Source organism: Hippocampus bargibanti, linkage group LG01, assembly GCF_051943395.1.
Source record: "Hippocampus bargibanti isolate YZ-2025 linkage group LG01, ASM5194339v1, whole genome shotgun sequence".
In the NCBI taxonomy this organism is placed as follows: domain Eukaryota; kingdom Metazoa; phylum Chordata; class Actinopteri; order Syngnathiformes; family Syngnathidae; genus Hippocampus; species Hippocampus bargibanti.
This window is the reverse complement of record NC_142734.1, coordinates 31739521-31755990: the sequence shown is the minus strand read 5'-3', so window position 1 is coordinate 31755990 and position 16470 is coordinate 31739521. Positions and strand designations below refer to the sequence as shown.

Here is a 16470-nt window from a genome sequence, read left to right as displayed (position 1 = left end):
ATTTGTGATGGTTATTGTTAAACTCCATTGTTAGGCTCCTATTTTTAGGAGAAAAATCAAAAATCTTAATGAATTGAAACAGACCTTGAAATTCATCCAAGATCTTACATTATTTTTTTTATTTAGGTTGAGGACCTCACAATTTATTTCATCTGAGCAAGGAATAAAGCGTTCGTCGTTCATTTTTTTTTATATATATATATTTATTTTGGTAACAGGTCAAAGGAGGTGGACATGTTTGAAGTGACCAATGCATATAAACACACTGCTGACAATATTCACTAACAAAATTGGATCAATGTGAGAAAAAAACTTTCAACGAGATCATTTTAGAAATAAAAAGAAAAGGCGTGAAAAATCGTGCGGAGTGTGAGTTGCCCTCTAGCACCTTCAAGGAAGCTCATTTGCAGAAGAGAGACTATGAAGGCAACACCTCAGCCAGAGTGCATGTGATGAGTTTCAACACGTACAAACGGAGCAGATCATTTTGTCTTTTATGTTTGTCTGTCTGTCTGGGGTTTTTACATTTTTTCCATCATATTGTGTTTGCATTATGAGTGTGGCGCTTTTGCACGTCCAATGTGCAAATACCTCACCTTCATCTCCTCAGTCGAGATGCACATTGGGTGGGTTGCATATAAAATAAAACTATACTAAACAAAGAACACTGAAAAAAGGTGTCAAGCAAATTATGCAAGGGAGTTGCGGTCTGCAACCTCTGTTGACGTCAGCTGAAAGTCACCATAGCAATCTGGTTTACAAATTTTCAGGATTTTTTTTAGTGTACTGTACATCTGCAAGTTCTTCATCTGGCTGGGTGTGGCAAGTCAGCTTATTTTACAGGGGTGGTAAAAGTTCTTGATTGACAGACCAAATAATTCCAATGGAACCACCCTTCCGCCAGGTGTACCCTTGGTTTTCTCAGTGATTGGAGCACGGTTGGGAGGTACAGAAAAGGTGGAGTTCAGGCGGCACCTCCCTCGCTGTCAGAGTCCCATAAAAATGCACTGGGAACAGAGAGCAGGTACTTAGAGGGACTTGACTCACCTCTTCGTGGTCTCCTCTGCTCTGCCACACCTCTTGCTCTCTCTTTGCTCCCCCTTTTCTCTGTGACTCCCTTTCTTCAAGATGTCCATGTCCATGCGTACCACGAAAAGTGTGAGGACCAGCTACGGTTCTGGCACAGGCGGTGGCAGTTATGGAGGCGACTTTGGCATTTACGGTGGTCTCGGTGGTAGCAAAGGTGGATTTAGCTCCAAATCTGCCATTAGTTATCGGTCAGTCCCAATAGCGTCATCAAGTTCCACCATTCTTAGGTCCAGCATCCGCGGCGGCGGTGGTGGTGGATCTTACGCCATTGGCGCAGGAGGCGGCGCAGGTTATGGAATGGGTGGTGGCGGCGGTAGTATGTTGGGGGCTGGTTTAGGTTTAGGTTACGGTGGCGGATCTATGATAGTCCCCCCGATCACAAACGTCCAAGTCAACCAAAGCCTGCTGACCCCGATGGATGTTAAGATTGACCCCACCATCCAGTTGGTCCGCACACAAGAGAAAGATCAGATCAAGGGGTTGAACAACCGCTTTGCCAACTTCATTGAGAAGGTAGGTGACTTTCTGACATTTGAGCTTCAATTGGAAACAAATGTAACTTAAGATTTGTATGTTTGAGCAAAACTGACAAATCATTTTGTGTTCCTCTGAAGTGCAGCCTATTTAAATAATGACCAGAATGTTGGTACTCCAAGTTATACATATGATGTATAAACATATACATTGCTGCATACTCTTTATTCCAAACTGTTTTAATGTAATATAAATGGCCCCTTCTCATTTAATGTATCTATGACCAAAGCTGTCCCTCGCCATCTGTCTCTGCAGCGAGAAGCAGCTAGTATCCTGTGTACGTTGCTTTCTAAACTCAAGGGATCAGGTTATCAGTGAGTGGACTGGAGTCCCACAGACTGAAGTACTCCCCCCCCCCCTTCCCCTGGTTTCTAACGACTAGAATATATCAAAAGGGGAAGGCTCAAGCAAATTGAGATTTTTCAGGAATTCTCAAGGATGATCATTTGCTAAAAGTGCGCTTCCGATGGCCTAAAAGCCGCATTGCAGAAGGTCTTGGGGGAGGGGCTAAATGAGGTGTGGTAGCCAAAATTGAGAGATGGGTTTCAAGCTCCTCCAGGCACTTTGGCTTTCATTTCTCATGAAGTTCCAACATGTTTGTGCAGATGATCGCATGCTCTCAAATGAGCTCAGTATATTTCTACTACATTTTACTTCAAACTAGGTGACGCGTGCAGAATTTAAAATTCCAGAGACGAAAATAGAATGGCATTAAGGTCCCTATTTGAAGTGGAGGTGGTGGCCGCTGACCTTCAAGGAATCACAATATATATCAGTGAAAAGAACTATGTCTACATTTGCATGCTACTGATAAATGCTATACTTACCCTACTAAGAGTGGATTTGAACTCGCTTTTAGGTGCGCTTCCTGGAGCAGCAGAACAAAATGCTGGAGACCAAATGGAACCTTCTCCAAGAACAGACCACCACCCGCTCCAATATCGATGCCATGTTTGAGGCCTACATTAGCAATCTGCGCAGACAGCTGGATGGACTTGGCAATGAGAAGATCAAACTGGAGGCAGAGTTGAAGAACATGCAGAACCTGGTGGAGGACTTCAAGAACAAGTATGTTTCAGTTTTTCGATTCTTTACATGACTTGATCGCTACATTTCATATTCAATGGATGCTTCTGTTGTTTCAGATATGAGGATGAAATCAACAAGCGTGCCGCAGTCGAGAATGAATTTGTTCTTCTAAAGAAGGTGAATCTTTAAAATAAATTGTTAAAAGCTATTCACTTAAAAATCGCTTTGTCTTTTCTGTTTTTTCTTGATACAGGATGTCGACGGTGCCTACATGAATAAGCTTGACCTTGAGGCAAAGGTCGACGCTCTTCAAGATGAGATTAACTTCCTCAGAGCTGTCTACGACGCAGTACGTAAAACCAACTAACTCATCATGAGACCAGGAAACAAGAATGTTTTCTCCATTTTGGATAGATCCTCTCCTGGTTTTACCTATGACTTCAGGACAATTGAACTTCACAGACATAAACGTCCAATCTATTTTTGTGTTTATCAGGAGCTCCGTGAACTCCAGAGCCAGATCAAGGACACTTCAGTTATCGTGGAGATGGACAACAGCCGCAACCTGGACATGGAATCCATCATTGCAGAAGTGAAGGCTCAGTATGAGGACATCGCCAACCAAAGCCGTCATAACGCAGAGGACTGGTATCAGCAGAAGGTGAACGCAACATCAGATGTCGTTTGGATATGCCCACAATTTCAGTTCATAAATGAGTGGTTGAGTGCCAAATCATCCCTCCGTATTTCACCCACACGTTTTAAACAGATAACAACCTTCTGCAAAAAACCACAATACAATGTTGGTGCGATTTCCACTCTTTGTTTTTCCAGTGGAAGGACATGGAAGCTTCTGCCGGCCAGCATGGAGAAGATCTTCGTACCTCCAAGAACGAGATCGCAGAACTCAACCGCATGATTTCTCGCCTGCAGAATGAAATTGATGCAGTGAAGGGACAGGTACTGTATATCCTTCAATTTCAATTGATTTCTGCATCCGTTTTGTATATTTCCAAACCTTCTCGAACACCCGGTGGCCAACTTTCCACTCACAGCGTGCAAACCTCGAGACTCAGATCGCCGAGGCCGAGGAACGCGGTGAGCTGGCTGTCAAGGACGCTAGGGTTCAAATCAAGGAGTTGGAGGAAGCCCTGCAAAGAGCCAAGCAGGACATGGCCCGCCAGGTCCGCGAGTACCAGGAACTCATGAATCTCAAACTGACCCTTGACATTGAGATCGCCACCTACAGGAAGCTGCTGGAGGGAGAGGAGCAAAGGTACTTAGTGGCTCTTCACGTCCTCTTATCAGTTCTTGGTGTGCAGCACCGTATTTCACTCTTGAACTTTTTTGCAGGCTGGGCAACACAGATGCAACCATTCACATACAGTCATCTACCGTTGGAGGTGGTACGTATGGACATTGAGCTCTTTTATTTCCGAGATTTATGTTTCATTTATTCATATGTAATATTGATAAAATACTACATTATTCGTAAAACGATTCCTAAGCTGATGTTGGAAGACCAGTTGCAATTTTAGAAGAAAGAACAATATAGTTTTCCTGGTATGTACATGCGCCGCATTTTCATTCATTCTCACTTGTTTATGCATCACCAGGTGCTGCTTCAGGAGGAGGAATTGGAATGGGTGGAAGCATGGGTATGGGCATGGGCATGGGTATGGGTATGGGGATGGGCGTGGGCGGAGGAGTGGGTGGAGGCATTGGCTTAAGTGGAGGCTACGGCAACATGACCCGCATGAGCACCAGCGGGAGCGGTGGCAGCGGCGGCAGCAGCAGCTCCATGATGATCTCAAGAACCAGCCTCAGCTCTCGCCGTTGATTCTGGTCCAGCCGAGAAAGGAAAAAAACGTCCTTGTCATCCACACATCAACACATTTATGCCATCCATACATCTTTGGTATTAGCAGTGTACACACAGTCTGAGAGTCAGAGGTTCCATCAAAATCCAAGCAGAGGCAGAGTCAATAATCAAAGCACCAATAAAAAGCAGAGCATACCTATGAGTCAGTCCTGTTCTTGTACTTGTGGTCGTCGTTTACTCGATAGACATGCTGTCCTAGACAAGCACGTACTTGTAGTTGCATGCCAATGAATCCTTGTAATGTAACACATCAATTCACACTAACGTGCCAAGCACAGGAGGAGGTCCAGTTGTCTCATATTTCCAACAAAGAAATCAATGACATGCTCCTCTTTTCTGGAATGTGTTATCTATTACTATGTGTGAAGCAACCACACACCATACAACACTTTCACATGATTTCTGGCGAGAGTGCGCTGGTAGACACATTTACATCACTTCTGCTTGAGTCTGAAAGAAAAAAAAATGTCTGAAGCCTGGAATAGAGCTGACTTCATTTAATTTACAATGTTGCTTGAGTAATTTTAGATTACATTCACGAAATTCAGTGTTCCATGTTGGAGTAGTTTGACACGGAAAATAGATGAGCACAAGATTGAAAACGTGTCAATTTAAAATATGCCAATTAATAAATTATAATCCCTAAATACCCTGTAAATATGACCAGAGACCGAAAGCAGTATATAGGCACGATATTTTCCAGCCAGATGATGAAAAAAAAAACATGTCAGGGCAATAACACTCAATCAAAACAGTATCAATTTAAAATGGTAAACTTAATTCTGAGTTGAATGAAAGAAACCAATTTGTGTGACATTGACTTCATCTCAACTTCAGATAGCTCGCAATAGCCGCAACACACCATACTCTGTGATTAAAATGTCTTCAAAATCACATCAGAAGATATGTTTTGTATCCATTTTTGACATCAAACACGTTTATTTCCATGTATGTATGTATGTATGTATGTATGTATGTATGTATGTATGTATGTATGTATGCATGTATGTATGTACGTATGTACGTGCCTGCGCGTGTTTATCTATCTATCTATCTATCTATCTATCTATCTATCTATCTATCTATCTATCTATCTATCTATCTATCTATCTATCTATCTATCTATCTATCTATCTATCTATCTACTGTGGTCTGTCATAATAGGAAATGCTAGTGTGACGTCATTTTTGGTCACGTGGTACCCGGACACTTCCGGTAGGCAGTAAGATATGTAAACACAAGAGCCGATAGCATACGAGAGAAGGTTTTCTGAGTGTTCGCGTCTTTTTTTCGCTGTTCATGAATCAAACTCGCATTATTATAGCAACCATGGTAATATCATGTGTTGTAGTTGGTTGTGCGAATCGATTTGAAAAACGATCGAGCTTGAAATTTCACCGCATACCGCTTGCAGAAGAAAGAAGACAACTGTGGCTAGTGGCTATCAACAGGAAGAATTGGACACCAGAACACATTGGAGATCGTGTTTGTGGCGAACATTTCACCTCAGGTTTGGTATTTTTTCACTTGAAAATTCATTGCTTTATGTATGTGAGTAATCTTTATGATTTTACTGGATACTGATTACCGTGAATTTGTATTTTGTCTGCTTAAATGCAAGCAAAGGTTGAATTATTAATTCTTCGATCAATTCAGAATATTATCCTGTAAATACATTTGGGTTGGCACAACACAATGTACAGGAGGTCCATTTGTCAAAAACATAAAGCGTCTCACTCCTTTCCAGCAGTTTGACAAATTGGTCGAATGCCTCTCCCTGGTGGTCACAAATAAAACTCCCTCTGACGACAACGACTTCTAATATGCTCCATCTGGGTTTTCGCGACGAGAAATAACTTTCATCAAATGGCCTTCAAATCACAAGCCTCGGTGACCATGAGAAGGACACGCACTACGAGAAAAAAATGGTTGGATATCCATAGGTATCGTTGGACTGACAGTTACAAATCTTCTTCTTTTCCTTTCGGCGTTTCCCCTAAAGGGGTCGCCACAGCGAATCAGTGTCCTCCATCTTCAGAGGTTTGATTCGCATGTTTATTTTAGCTAAGCTTTCACGTCGGATGCCTTTCCTGACCCAACCCTGTGTGTATATCCGGGCTTGGGACCGGCACAAGAAGACTGATGTCCCCTTGTGGCTACAGAACAAGCAACTCGCTCAGTAAAAGGCTCCTAAACACAAAATGGTCATCGCCACAGCAACATTCAAAAAAGCAAAACTATACTCACCATTTGATGATAGTTACAAATATAGAATGAATAATTAAATCAAAGATACATTTACTCTCCTGACTACCCCATTTCTCCATTTTCAGTCATAGATTTAAATTCTGCATTGTAATGTTTTGAAACTAATACTAAATACACACAATGTACTGTTTCTATCTCAAGTCATTATTTTTGATCAAAAGAGAGAAAAAAGAAGACTTAAATAATTTGGTCCCATTTCAGTAAACATTACAACAACCGATAGCTGATTTTCATTCAACATTAAAATATGGATTTCTAAATACTGACACGTTCTCATTTGTCCGGATCTGTTTTTGTGTTTTATTTTGTTTTTAACAGCAGAAGCAACATCATGTTCATTGATAAATTCCACACCAACACATAAAAAGTGCATTACAAAGTTATATAATTGGACATGGACTGACAAGAGAATCACTGTTTTATAATACACAGGACATGTTACGGTATGGCAGAATACATTGTTTGCAAATAGAGAAGGGGAATTGATTTTGGCAAGGTGCAAACTCTAACCTTCTAGTTTCTTATTGTGTCATTTTTAAATCATTTACATGTAGCTTTTATTTAAAGACAACACTATATTATATAAAGAAATTTCAAATTAAATGCACATTTGGTACTGATGATTTTCCCTAAAGGGCTGTTTGACTGGGGTCATCTGAATCAAAGGTCATGATCTCCATATGGATGAGACCTAACAAGATGAAGAGAAAACCAGAAAACAATAAATATGTGTCAGTACTGAAGAAGTCTCAGACACCGTTAAATAAAGTCAGACTTACTCTTCCACTCCCCAATGGCAAGCTCTAGGCTCTCAAAGGAGTCGTCGTACGGCTGTGAGTCGGGTTCGCTCTCCGGGTCATGGTATTCTGCCAAGAAGGGATGCGAGAGCCCCTGTGTGGCTGTTAGTCTTGTGTCTGGATCCAGCATCAACATGGCCTCCAAAAGCGACACAGCTGCAGGCACCAAGATGCAATAAAGAGTGATTTTAGATGTCAACATTGGTGGTGTATTCACGACACAGTAAACTGAGTACATCAATAATAGCAATACATGAAATACTACCAAATAGTTGAAATGATTAAGCAAAACGTTGAATTTTTCAGAACGCAGGCTACTTTTTCCCCTTATAAAACGCACAGTCAAATAAGTATGACCGCATGAAAACACACGTTGACAACCTATAAGACACTTTGAGCCTGTGAAAATAATTTCCAGGTACTATTTAACACTAAAATGCAGGGGGCAAAAATCTAAATAATAATGATTAGATTGGAGTTACATGTTTCCCCTATGCCTCCCCATTTGTCCATAATTTGGAGTCAAAGAACATCAACCCACCTTTTTCCCCTGTGGACGGAAACACATCTTTAAAGTTTTTTTTCTTTTGGGCAGGGAGACCTTGAACATATGACTGTGCCTGGAAAACAAGTGCTCAAACTCCATGATTTCAAGTTGTGGGCATATGGAATGTCTACTGATGTGCCAAATATGAACTCTGGAAAGCACAACATACATAAAACTCACATCTTTACTCTGCATTTTCTGCACCAAGGCGCGGTCAGGAGTTCCAGTCAGGTGCAGGATCTTTTTCAGTTGATCAATACCTGAGCAGGCTGGTTCACGAAATCTCAACGTGCTGCAATTATAATTAATATATGCAGCTTCCAATTTGGAGGATACTGTCATGTCCAGGAAAGAGAACCTGGCCGGTGAGCATCTCAGCCAGGATACAGGCAGATGACCACATATCCACTGTGAGGAGTGAAGACAAATATTATTCTGGCCAGAAATCGAAAGCGATCCATTTGGGAAATATATGTTTTGCAAAGTCGACCTGTTTGACTGTAGTGCATCCAGTTGAATATGACCTCTGGAGCTCGGTACCAGCGAGTCACCACATAACCAGTCATCTCAGACTCTGTGTGCCTCGCAAGGCCAAAATCCAATATCTGGTCAGATAAAACTAAGCATGTATCATGAAAGGCAAACATAAATACATCAACACACAGATGGATGGATGGATGGATAGATAGATAGATAGATAGATAGATAGATAGATAGATAGATAGATAGATAGATAGATAGATAGATAGATAGATAGATAGATAGATAGATAGATAGATAATAAATACGTAAATAAATATAAAAAATGTCAATCTATTTTTATTCTGTTTACACAAGTCAAAGTCAGCTTTATTGTCAAATATGCTAATCAGCATGACATACAGCACAGATGAAATTACTGTCCACTCGGACCCAGCGTGCAAGGCACTTATAATGACTTAAAACCCATAATAAACATGAAAACGCAAATTTTCCAGGAGAGAGTGTACCTTTAGTTCACAGTTCTCGTTCACGGCCAGGTTGCCGGGTTTTAGGTCCTAAAAACATAATCATTATTCAAAAAAAAGAGCGAAGCACACAACAAATTTTTTTTTTCCAATACAAACCCGGTGGATGATGCCAGCTGAATGAATGTACTGAAAAGAGGAAAAGCATAAGTGGGAGAAAAATGTATTATATAGTATTATATATATTTTTATATATAGTTATTGCTAAGTGTTCATTGGGACTGTTTTGATTCAACCAGGTGGGAGCTCTTTACTGAGATTCATGGGGAAGACATTGACTCACTCACCAACACCATCACAGACTACATTAACTTTTGTGAACAAAACACCGTACCCACCAGGACTGTGCGGTGTTTTGCCAACAACAAACCATGGATTAATCCCGACATAAAAGTCCTCCTGAAGGAGAAGAAAAGGGCTTTTGTGTCGGGCAACAGAGAGGAACTGAAGGCCGTGCAGATCCAACTGAGGAGGAAGATCAGAGAGGGGAAGAAGGCCTACAGGATGAAAATGGAGGAGCAGCTGCAAGCCAGCAATGTCGCTGGTGTCTGGAAGGGCCTGAAAAACATCTCAGGCCACAAAAGCCCAGTGACATTGAACGAAAAAGACAAGGACTGGGCAGATGAAATCAACCGCTTTTTCAATCGGTTTGACAAGACGCCAACCGCCCCCGGCCCACCGTCAACTTCACCTGTAGCTGCACCTGCACCAACTCTCACTGTGGCCTTACCCTCCCTGCCCCCTCTCACGACCAGCTTTCCGCAACCAACAACTGCCCTCCCAACCGTTGCCACACCCTCAGCCGCCACTCTGCCTCCTGGTTCCTGCCTGTCTGTCACAACTGCGCAGGTGAGGAACCAACTGAGGAGGATGAAGGTGAGGAAGGCAGCAGGTCCGGATGACATCAGTTCCCGACTCCTCAAGACCTGCTCCGACCAGCTGTGTGACATTGTCCAGCACTTGTTCAACCTGAGCCTGAAGCTGGGCAGAGTTCCACAGCTGTGGAAAACGTCATGCCTGGTCCCAGTGCCCAAGATTGCCAACCCCAAAGAGCTCAACAGCTACAGACCGGTGGCGCTGACGTCTCACCTGATGAAGACGCTGGAGAGACTCGTCCTCGCCCACCTGCGACCGCTGGCAAGCTCATCGCTGGACCCGCTGCAGTTTGCCTACCAGCCCAGCATCGGTGTGGAGGATGCCATCATCTACCTCCTCCATACGGCGTTGCTGCACCTGGAGAATGCTGGGAGCACGGTGAGGATCACATTCTTCGATTTCTCCAGTGCCTTCAACACCATCCAGCCCAGTCTACTGGGGGACAAGCTGCAGCATGCCGGAGTCGACCATCACCTCACATCCTGGATTACAGACTACCTCACAAACAGGCCACAGTACGTGAGGGTAAAGAACTGTGAGTCGGACAGGCTTCTCTGCAGCACCGGAGCGCCGCAGGGAACAGTCCTGGCTCCATTCCTCTTCACCCTCTACACCTCGGACTTCAACTACAACACCCCAACCTGCCACCTTCAGAAGTTCTCTGACGACTCAGCTATTGTCGGCCTCATTACAGAGGGAGACGATAGGGAGTACAGGGGACTGACAAAGGACTTTGTGGACTGGTGCCAGCAGAATCACCTCCAGATCAACACTGGCAAAACCAAGGAGCTGGTGGTGGATTTCTGCAGGAAACAATCGTCACCTGCACCATTGAACATCCAGGGTTCGGACATTGAGAGGGTGACCTCCTACAAGTACCTGGGTGTTACTCTCAACAATAAACTGGACTGGACAACAAACACGGATGCCCTAATCAAAAAGGGACAGAGTCGCCTCTTCCTCCTCAGGAAACTGAGGTCTTTTGGAGTTCAGGGGTCACTCCTAAAGACTTTCTATGACTCTGTGGTGGCATCAGCCATCCACTATGGCATTGTCTGCTGGTCAGGCAGCATCACCACCCGGGACAGAAAAAGACTGGAGCGCTTTGTCAAGCGGGCCAGTTCTGTCGTGGGCTGCTCGCTGGACTCTCTTGAGGAGGTGGGCAACAGACGGACGCTAGCTAAACTAAAAGCTATGACGGACAGCCCCTCCCACCCCCTCCTGCCCATCCTGACAGCTCTGGGTAGCTCCTTTAGCCAGAGACTATTACACCCGCGCTGCAAGAAGGAGAGGTACCGCCGCTCGTTCCTACCGACTGCTGTCAGGCTTCACAATTCCCAATTCAGTCACGTTTGAACATAGAACTATGGAGCCTTTAAGATGACATCCATCTATCCATTAATTTGGTGATCTCATTTATCAACATAAGAGTGGGCGGGTTGCAGGAGCCGATCCCTGCTGTCGGCATTGGACACCGTGAACAGGTTGCCACCCCTTCGCAGGGCACACAGAGACAAACAACGATCCGCACTCACACTCACACCTTGGGCAAATTTAAAGTGTTCAATCAGACTGGCGTGCATGTTTTTTGATTGTGGGATGAACCCAGAGTACCTGGAGAAAACCCACAAAGGCTAAGGTAGAACATGCAAATTACACACATGTAAGATGTAGCCGTGATCGAACATTTACCTTAAGTCCTCTTAGAAGCTGATAGAACAGGTAGGTGATTATGCGATCGGTTAATCTCCGCTTCTTCATAATGTGGCCCACATCCTGCGCTACAAATGGCATCACCATATAACTAGATGTCGGTTAAAGGAAAAGACACAAAAAACAGCGGTGAAAACAACTATCATTGATAAGCAAGAAAACAATAGGCAGTCAAAACAAACATGCATGCACTTGCTGCCAATACTCATGCTTGAACTTTGCATGCATACAACCGCGCACACACTCGCCAAGGATCTTGTCAAGCTGCAACAACAAACAGAAAAATGCGGTTGCCCGCTTACTTACAAGGTTTGGAATTTCTCCACGGAGGAATCAGGTGTGAATACGTCAAGGAGGCAAATGACCTTCAGTGCCAATGTGAGGAAAGAGGGACATTCTGTTTAGATATTCCGTCTTCTTACGCAAGTCATTAACCCTCATATTATGTCAAGAGGTCAATTTTACCCGTTTCCAAATTACCTATTAAATTGGCAAGCGATGTCGCAATCGTAGTTGGACAGAATGTCATGAAAAACCACAAAAGATGTTGAATGATGGTGTAGCGTTGCGCTTAAATCCGTTTCTCCTTGGTAACAGTGTAAAATGCGGGTGTTAATGGCTGTTCCTCTTGAGTAGCACTCGTAGCAGTGTAGCGTGTAAAGTGTGTTTGACACCATGACCAGACCACATTCTTTTTCATCGGTGGGGCAGAGGGGTCAGCTGCCCCACAATGTAAACAAAGAAGAGGGATCAATGAGCTCATAATCTCGAAAAAAAACAAAAAACACTCAAATGACATTTCTAATGTCTAGATTTGTCATGTTTCAGTTTGTAACCAACAGATGCCACTGTCGGGCCCCGTGTGCAGCTGCACAGGTGTAGGTCATTTTAATCGGTGGCAGTTAAAAGGACTCCCGGCATGACCATTCAGTGCCGGGTCATTGTTTGTTTCACCCTGTCAGGTTTGTTTCGTTTTGTTGTGTTTTACTCATGGTTTTGTTTACCACTTTGGACCTTTTTGTTCTGATGACTTTGTTGTTTGAGATTTTGTTCCTACTGACTTTATTTAATAGAATTTGTCAATTAAACCCTGCTCCTCCCTCCTGAATGCTCTTTTTTGGGTTCCACCACCACCACCACCTTGCAAAGCGTGACAGGATTGAGTCCACCAACATGGACTGGCACCTTCCGTGCTAAAACGTAGACCTGGTTTAACATGGTCTTTCTGCTACTAAACCGTCAGTAGCGGTGGAGGCGTGTAATAGGAAACATCCTCAGTTTGCCGCGGTGCCCAGTGAGGCTCAGCGCCATCTTCCAACTTCCCAAAGACGGTAAACGAGACTTGCCCAGGGAGAAAACGAAGATCAGCCTGTCTACAAAAAATGACTTTATGCATTGTTTTTCTATTTTGGGGTATTCAGAGAATACTTTAAGTACAGCCCTTCAGATATTTGCTCAATGACAAATAAGGTCATGCTCAAAGCAAGTTTTACTTTTTTTAGGCGATGATAACCAAGGACAATTATGTATCAATCACTTCTCATTGTTTTTTGAGCCTCCTTCCCGGATTAGCCCGCACATAAGAAAGCCTGTCGTCTTGCACCACGCTGGTTCTCACAACAAACAGCACTCCCAGCTTTGCCTACAGCGCAGATGAGATTAAAGGATTTTGTTGAATGGTCAGCAAAGTTTGTTTGTCCTCAAAATTGACTGCTTGGATGAGACAGATGAGGAAAACAGTTGCTGTCATGGATACATCCAAATCTCAATCTCATTATCCAGCCTTGAGGGCTGTACTTGCAGTTAAGAATACACACTTAACAAAATCAATGAACGGAAAAGAAAAACATACATTTTCATGCTCAATGTGCCGAAGCAGTCTGAGTTCCCGGTAAGCTCTTTTGGTGTGGATGAGCGACTGGAAAGGACGATACAGCTTCTTAATGGCTACCTTCTCATTGGTCCTCTGGTCGATGGCAGAGCTAGAACAATCACATTAAAGACAGGACATTAGAGACTCTCATAACCACTTCATCGATGAGAACTGTCATTGGCAAGTGATGTTGCAATCATAGTTCTGATTCAGATTTCAAAATTAATTCAAAATGCTAATTGCAGTCACAGGTCAAATGGATCCTGTTCCAGATGACTTTGGCCTGAGAGGCCTAAACAAGCAGATTCACTCGGCTTCATAATGATGGATAATTTACTATTTTCAATTGAAAGTAATATTCAGAACCACCAGGCATATGTTGTAACCACTTGACTGCTGTGCATCCATCAAAATACATTTGGAGAAAAAAATACTGTGAGGAGTTTGCATGTTCTCTCTGGCCTGCATGGGTTTTCTCTGGGTACTCCCGATTCCTCTCCAAGTGTGAACGTGTGTGTGCAGGTCAATTGAACACTCCAAACTTTTGAGGGGATGGACGGACAGATGGATGGATAGATGGGTGGATGGATGGATGAATGGATCGATGGGTGCATGAGGATTTTGGATGGATGGATGGATGGATGGGTGGATGGATATGCTATCCCTGCCTGCTAAGCGCCTCTCTACCCTTGAAAGAGATTCTTATATATCAGTGGACCTGCACTGACTTGCTGACTCGCCCGAGGCGCACAATAGTGCTTCTGCTTGCAGAAGACAGATACCTGCGGGTGTCACACTCCGATGACTGGAATACACACTTCAAGAATTCGCAGACCCTTCAGTGACAATACTCTGACTTAATGAGCCTTTTATGATGTCTATTGTCCATTTAAACATCAAAAATGGTTGAATCTACTTGAATGACACAGAGAACATCCCTGTATACACGGGATCCTTTCAGGTTAATTTTACATTCTTTAAGCTTGCAACAAGCCAAACTTTGTCAAGTTCTACTCAAAATTAATTACAAGGGTATGTATTAAAATTGCCAAAGTAAAGATAGAAACTACCGAGATATGGATACTGTGCTGTCACGCCTCATGGTTTCACTCACCAAACTGTCCCATATGCTCCAGAGCCAACTGCCCGCAAAGCTGTGTATCTTTGCGGGACCTCCCACATCGTCTTCTGGATCTCCAATCTCTGGAAGCCTGGTCGAACCGGAGAGTCACTCAGTGGAGAGTCCATGACTCAAACGTCCGCTTCAACCAGTCAGATTTCCACACAGTGTGTGAGTGTAAACAAACAGGTGAGATAGTAGCAAAGGTTGGCGGGCGAAGCCACACCTCTGTCTGTGTGTGTGTGTGTGTGTGTGTGCGTGTGTGTGTGCGTGTGTGTACACAAAGGTGTGCATTGTCAGTCCAGTGACTGTCAGTGAGCTGGCGTCAGTATTTCAGACCTGCCCAGTCTGAGTTCCGTTGTTGGAAACGTTGTTTGCTAAGTAGTCAATGTGTGACTGTTGTGATAGCATGTTGTACAAACAAATAAATAAATAAATACATACATACATAAATAAATCGACCCGGTAATCTAGTGTTAAGCACACCGGCTTCACAGTGCAGAGGTTGCCGGTTCGCGTCCCAGTCCGTCCTCCCTGTGTGGAGTTTGCATGTTCTCCCCGGGCCCGCGTGGGTTTCCTGCGGGTCCTCCCACACTCCAAAAACATGCATGTCAGGCAGTTTGACCACTCCAAATTGTCCCTAGGTGTGATTGTGAGAGTGACTGTTGTACGTCTTTGTGTGCCCTGCGATTGGCTGGCAACCAATTCAGGGTGTCCCCCGCCTCGTTCCGGAAGACAGCTGAGATAGGCTCCAGCACCCCCCGCCCCCTCCCGCGACCCGAATGAGGAATAAGCGGTACGGAAAATGGATTGATGGATTTTCACGAAACGCAAATGACCATTTCTGGCCAGCAGAGGGACCCCACAAGTAACTTCAAAATTACATCGTACAGGAAGCTCTTCTTTTTCCAAATCTTCTTTTTCCAAATCTGGAATATAATTGGTGATTAATAATGGCTTTCATTTCATACTAATTACCTTAAAAAAGCGAAACATTTTCACTTTAACGATATGACGTATACAAATATGAACAATGTTATGTTGGGGAAAATATTCACTGTCCTTTGAATTGTGCTTTTTTAATTGGTTTTCTTTTTTCTATTTTAAATGTTTACATGACTCAGAAGCCCATGAGGAGGACAAAGTAGGCATTCAGAAAAAAGTAAAAAAATAACTATATCCGGTTAACCCTTTCAAAATAGCGCATTAGTGATTGTTGTGATTTTGACTAAATGACTTTTTTTCTTTTAAGTCAACACAAAACAACACACTTTATTCACGATTTCAATCTGTTGTGTAATAGTGTGGAATGGATAATTCAAAGGTATTACATTTACATTTAAGGGGAAAGGAAATTTCTTAAACATATATGTCTCGTTTTAAATCCCTGGGAAAAATACAAATACTCACTGTATATACATATAATGCAACATTCACAATTGTACATATATAATAAACCAACACATAATTCAAAGCTTTAAAAAAAATATCCACTTTATTTATCATTTTCACAGACACATTACGATAGACGTTATCGCACCTGAGTGAGTACCAACACCCTCAATTGGTCGCCAGAAAATCACAGGGAACATATCGAGCCAAAAAAACCTTCTCACTTACATTCATACCAATACTTACCGAGTATGAAGTACAACCCAATTGTCTTTGAAAGAAGTCAAGCGAGTATAAATCCATCCATCCATTAATTTTCTGAACTGCCTTGGCCTCATAATGC

At 43.1% G+C, this 16470-nt stretch overlaps 2 protein-coding genes across 2 annotated transcripts; one reads left to right on the top strand and one right to left on the bottom strand.

Moving 5' to 3' along the window:
• Positions 1 to 1023: 1023 nt before the first annotated feature.
• Positions 1024 to 4669, top strand: LOC148903910 (keratin, type II cytoskeletal cochleal-like). The gene is made up of 9 exons (XM_089010930.1): positions 1024 to 1602; positions 2483 to 2691; positions 2769 to 2829; positions 2906 to 3001; positions 3149 to 3313; positions 3487 to 3612; positions 3708 to 3928; positions 4006 to 4058; positions 4269 to 4669. Exons 1-9 carry the CDS (start codon positions 1129 to 1131, stop codon positions 4490 to 4492), a joined length of 1629 nt encoding a protein of 542 aa, XP_088867056.1. The 5' UTR covers positions 1024 to 1128; the 3' UTR covers positions 4493 to 4669.
• Positions 4670 to 7088: 2419 nt separating this feature from the next.
• On the bottom strand, positions 7089 to 14909 carry LOC148903909 (mitogen-activated protein kinase 14A). The gene is made up of 12 exons (XM_089010943.1): positions 14730 to 14909; positions 13595 to 13724; positions 12049 to 12107; positions 11722 to 11833; positions 9253 to 9282; positions 9136 to 9183; positions 8637 to 8751; positions 8483 to 8554; positions 8327 to 8406; positions 8141 to 8219; positions 7582 to 7755; positions 7089 to 7493 (listed from the first exon to the last, which is right to left on the bottom strand). The coding sequence occupies exons 1-12, from the start codon at positions 14861 to 14863 to the stop codon at positions 7432 to 7434; spliced, it is 1095 nt and encodes a 364-aa protein (XP_088867069.1). The 5' UTR covers positions 14864 to 14909; the 3' UTR covers positions 7089 to 7431.
• Positions 14910 to 16470: the final 1561 nt, after the last annotated feature.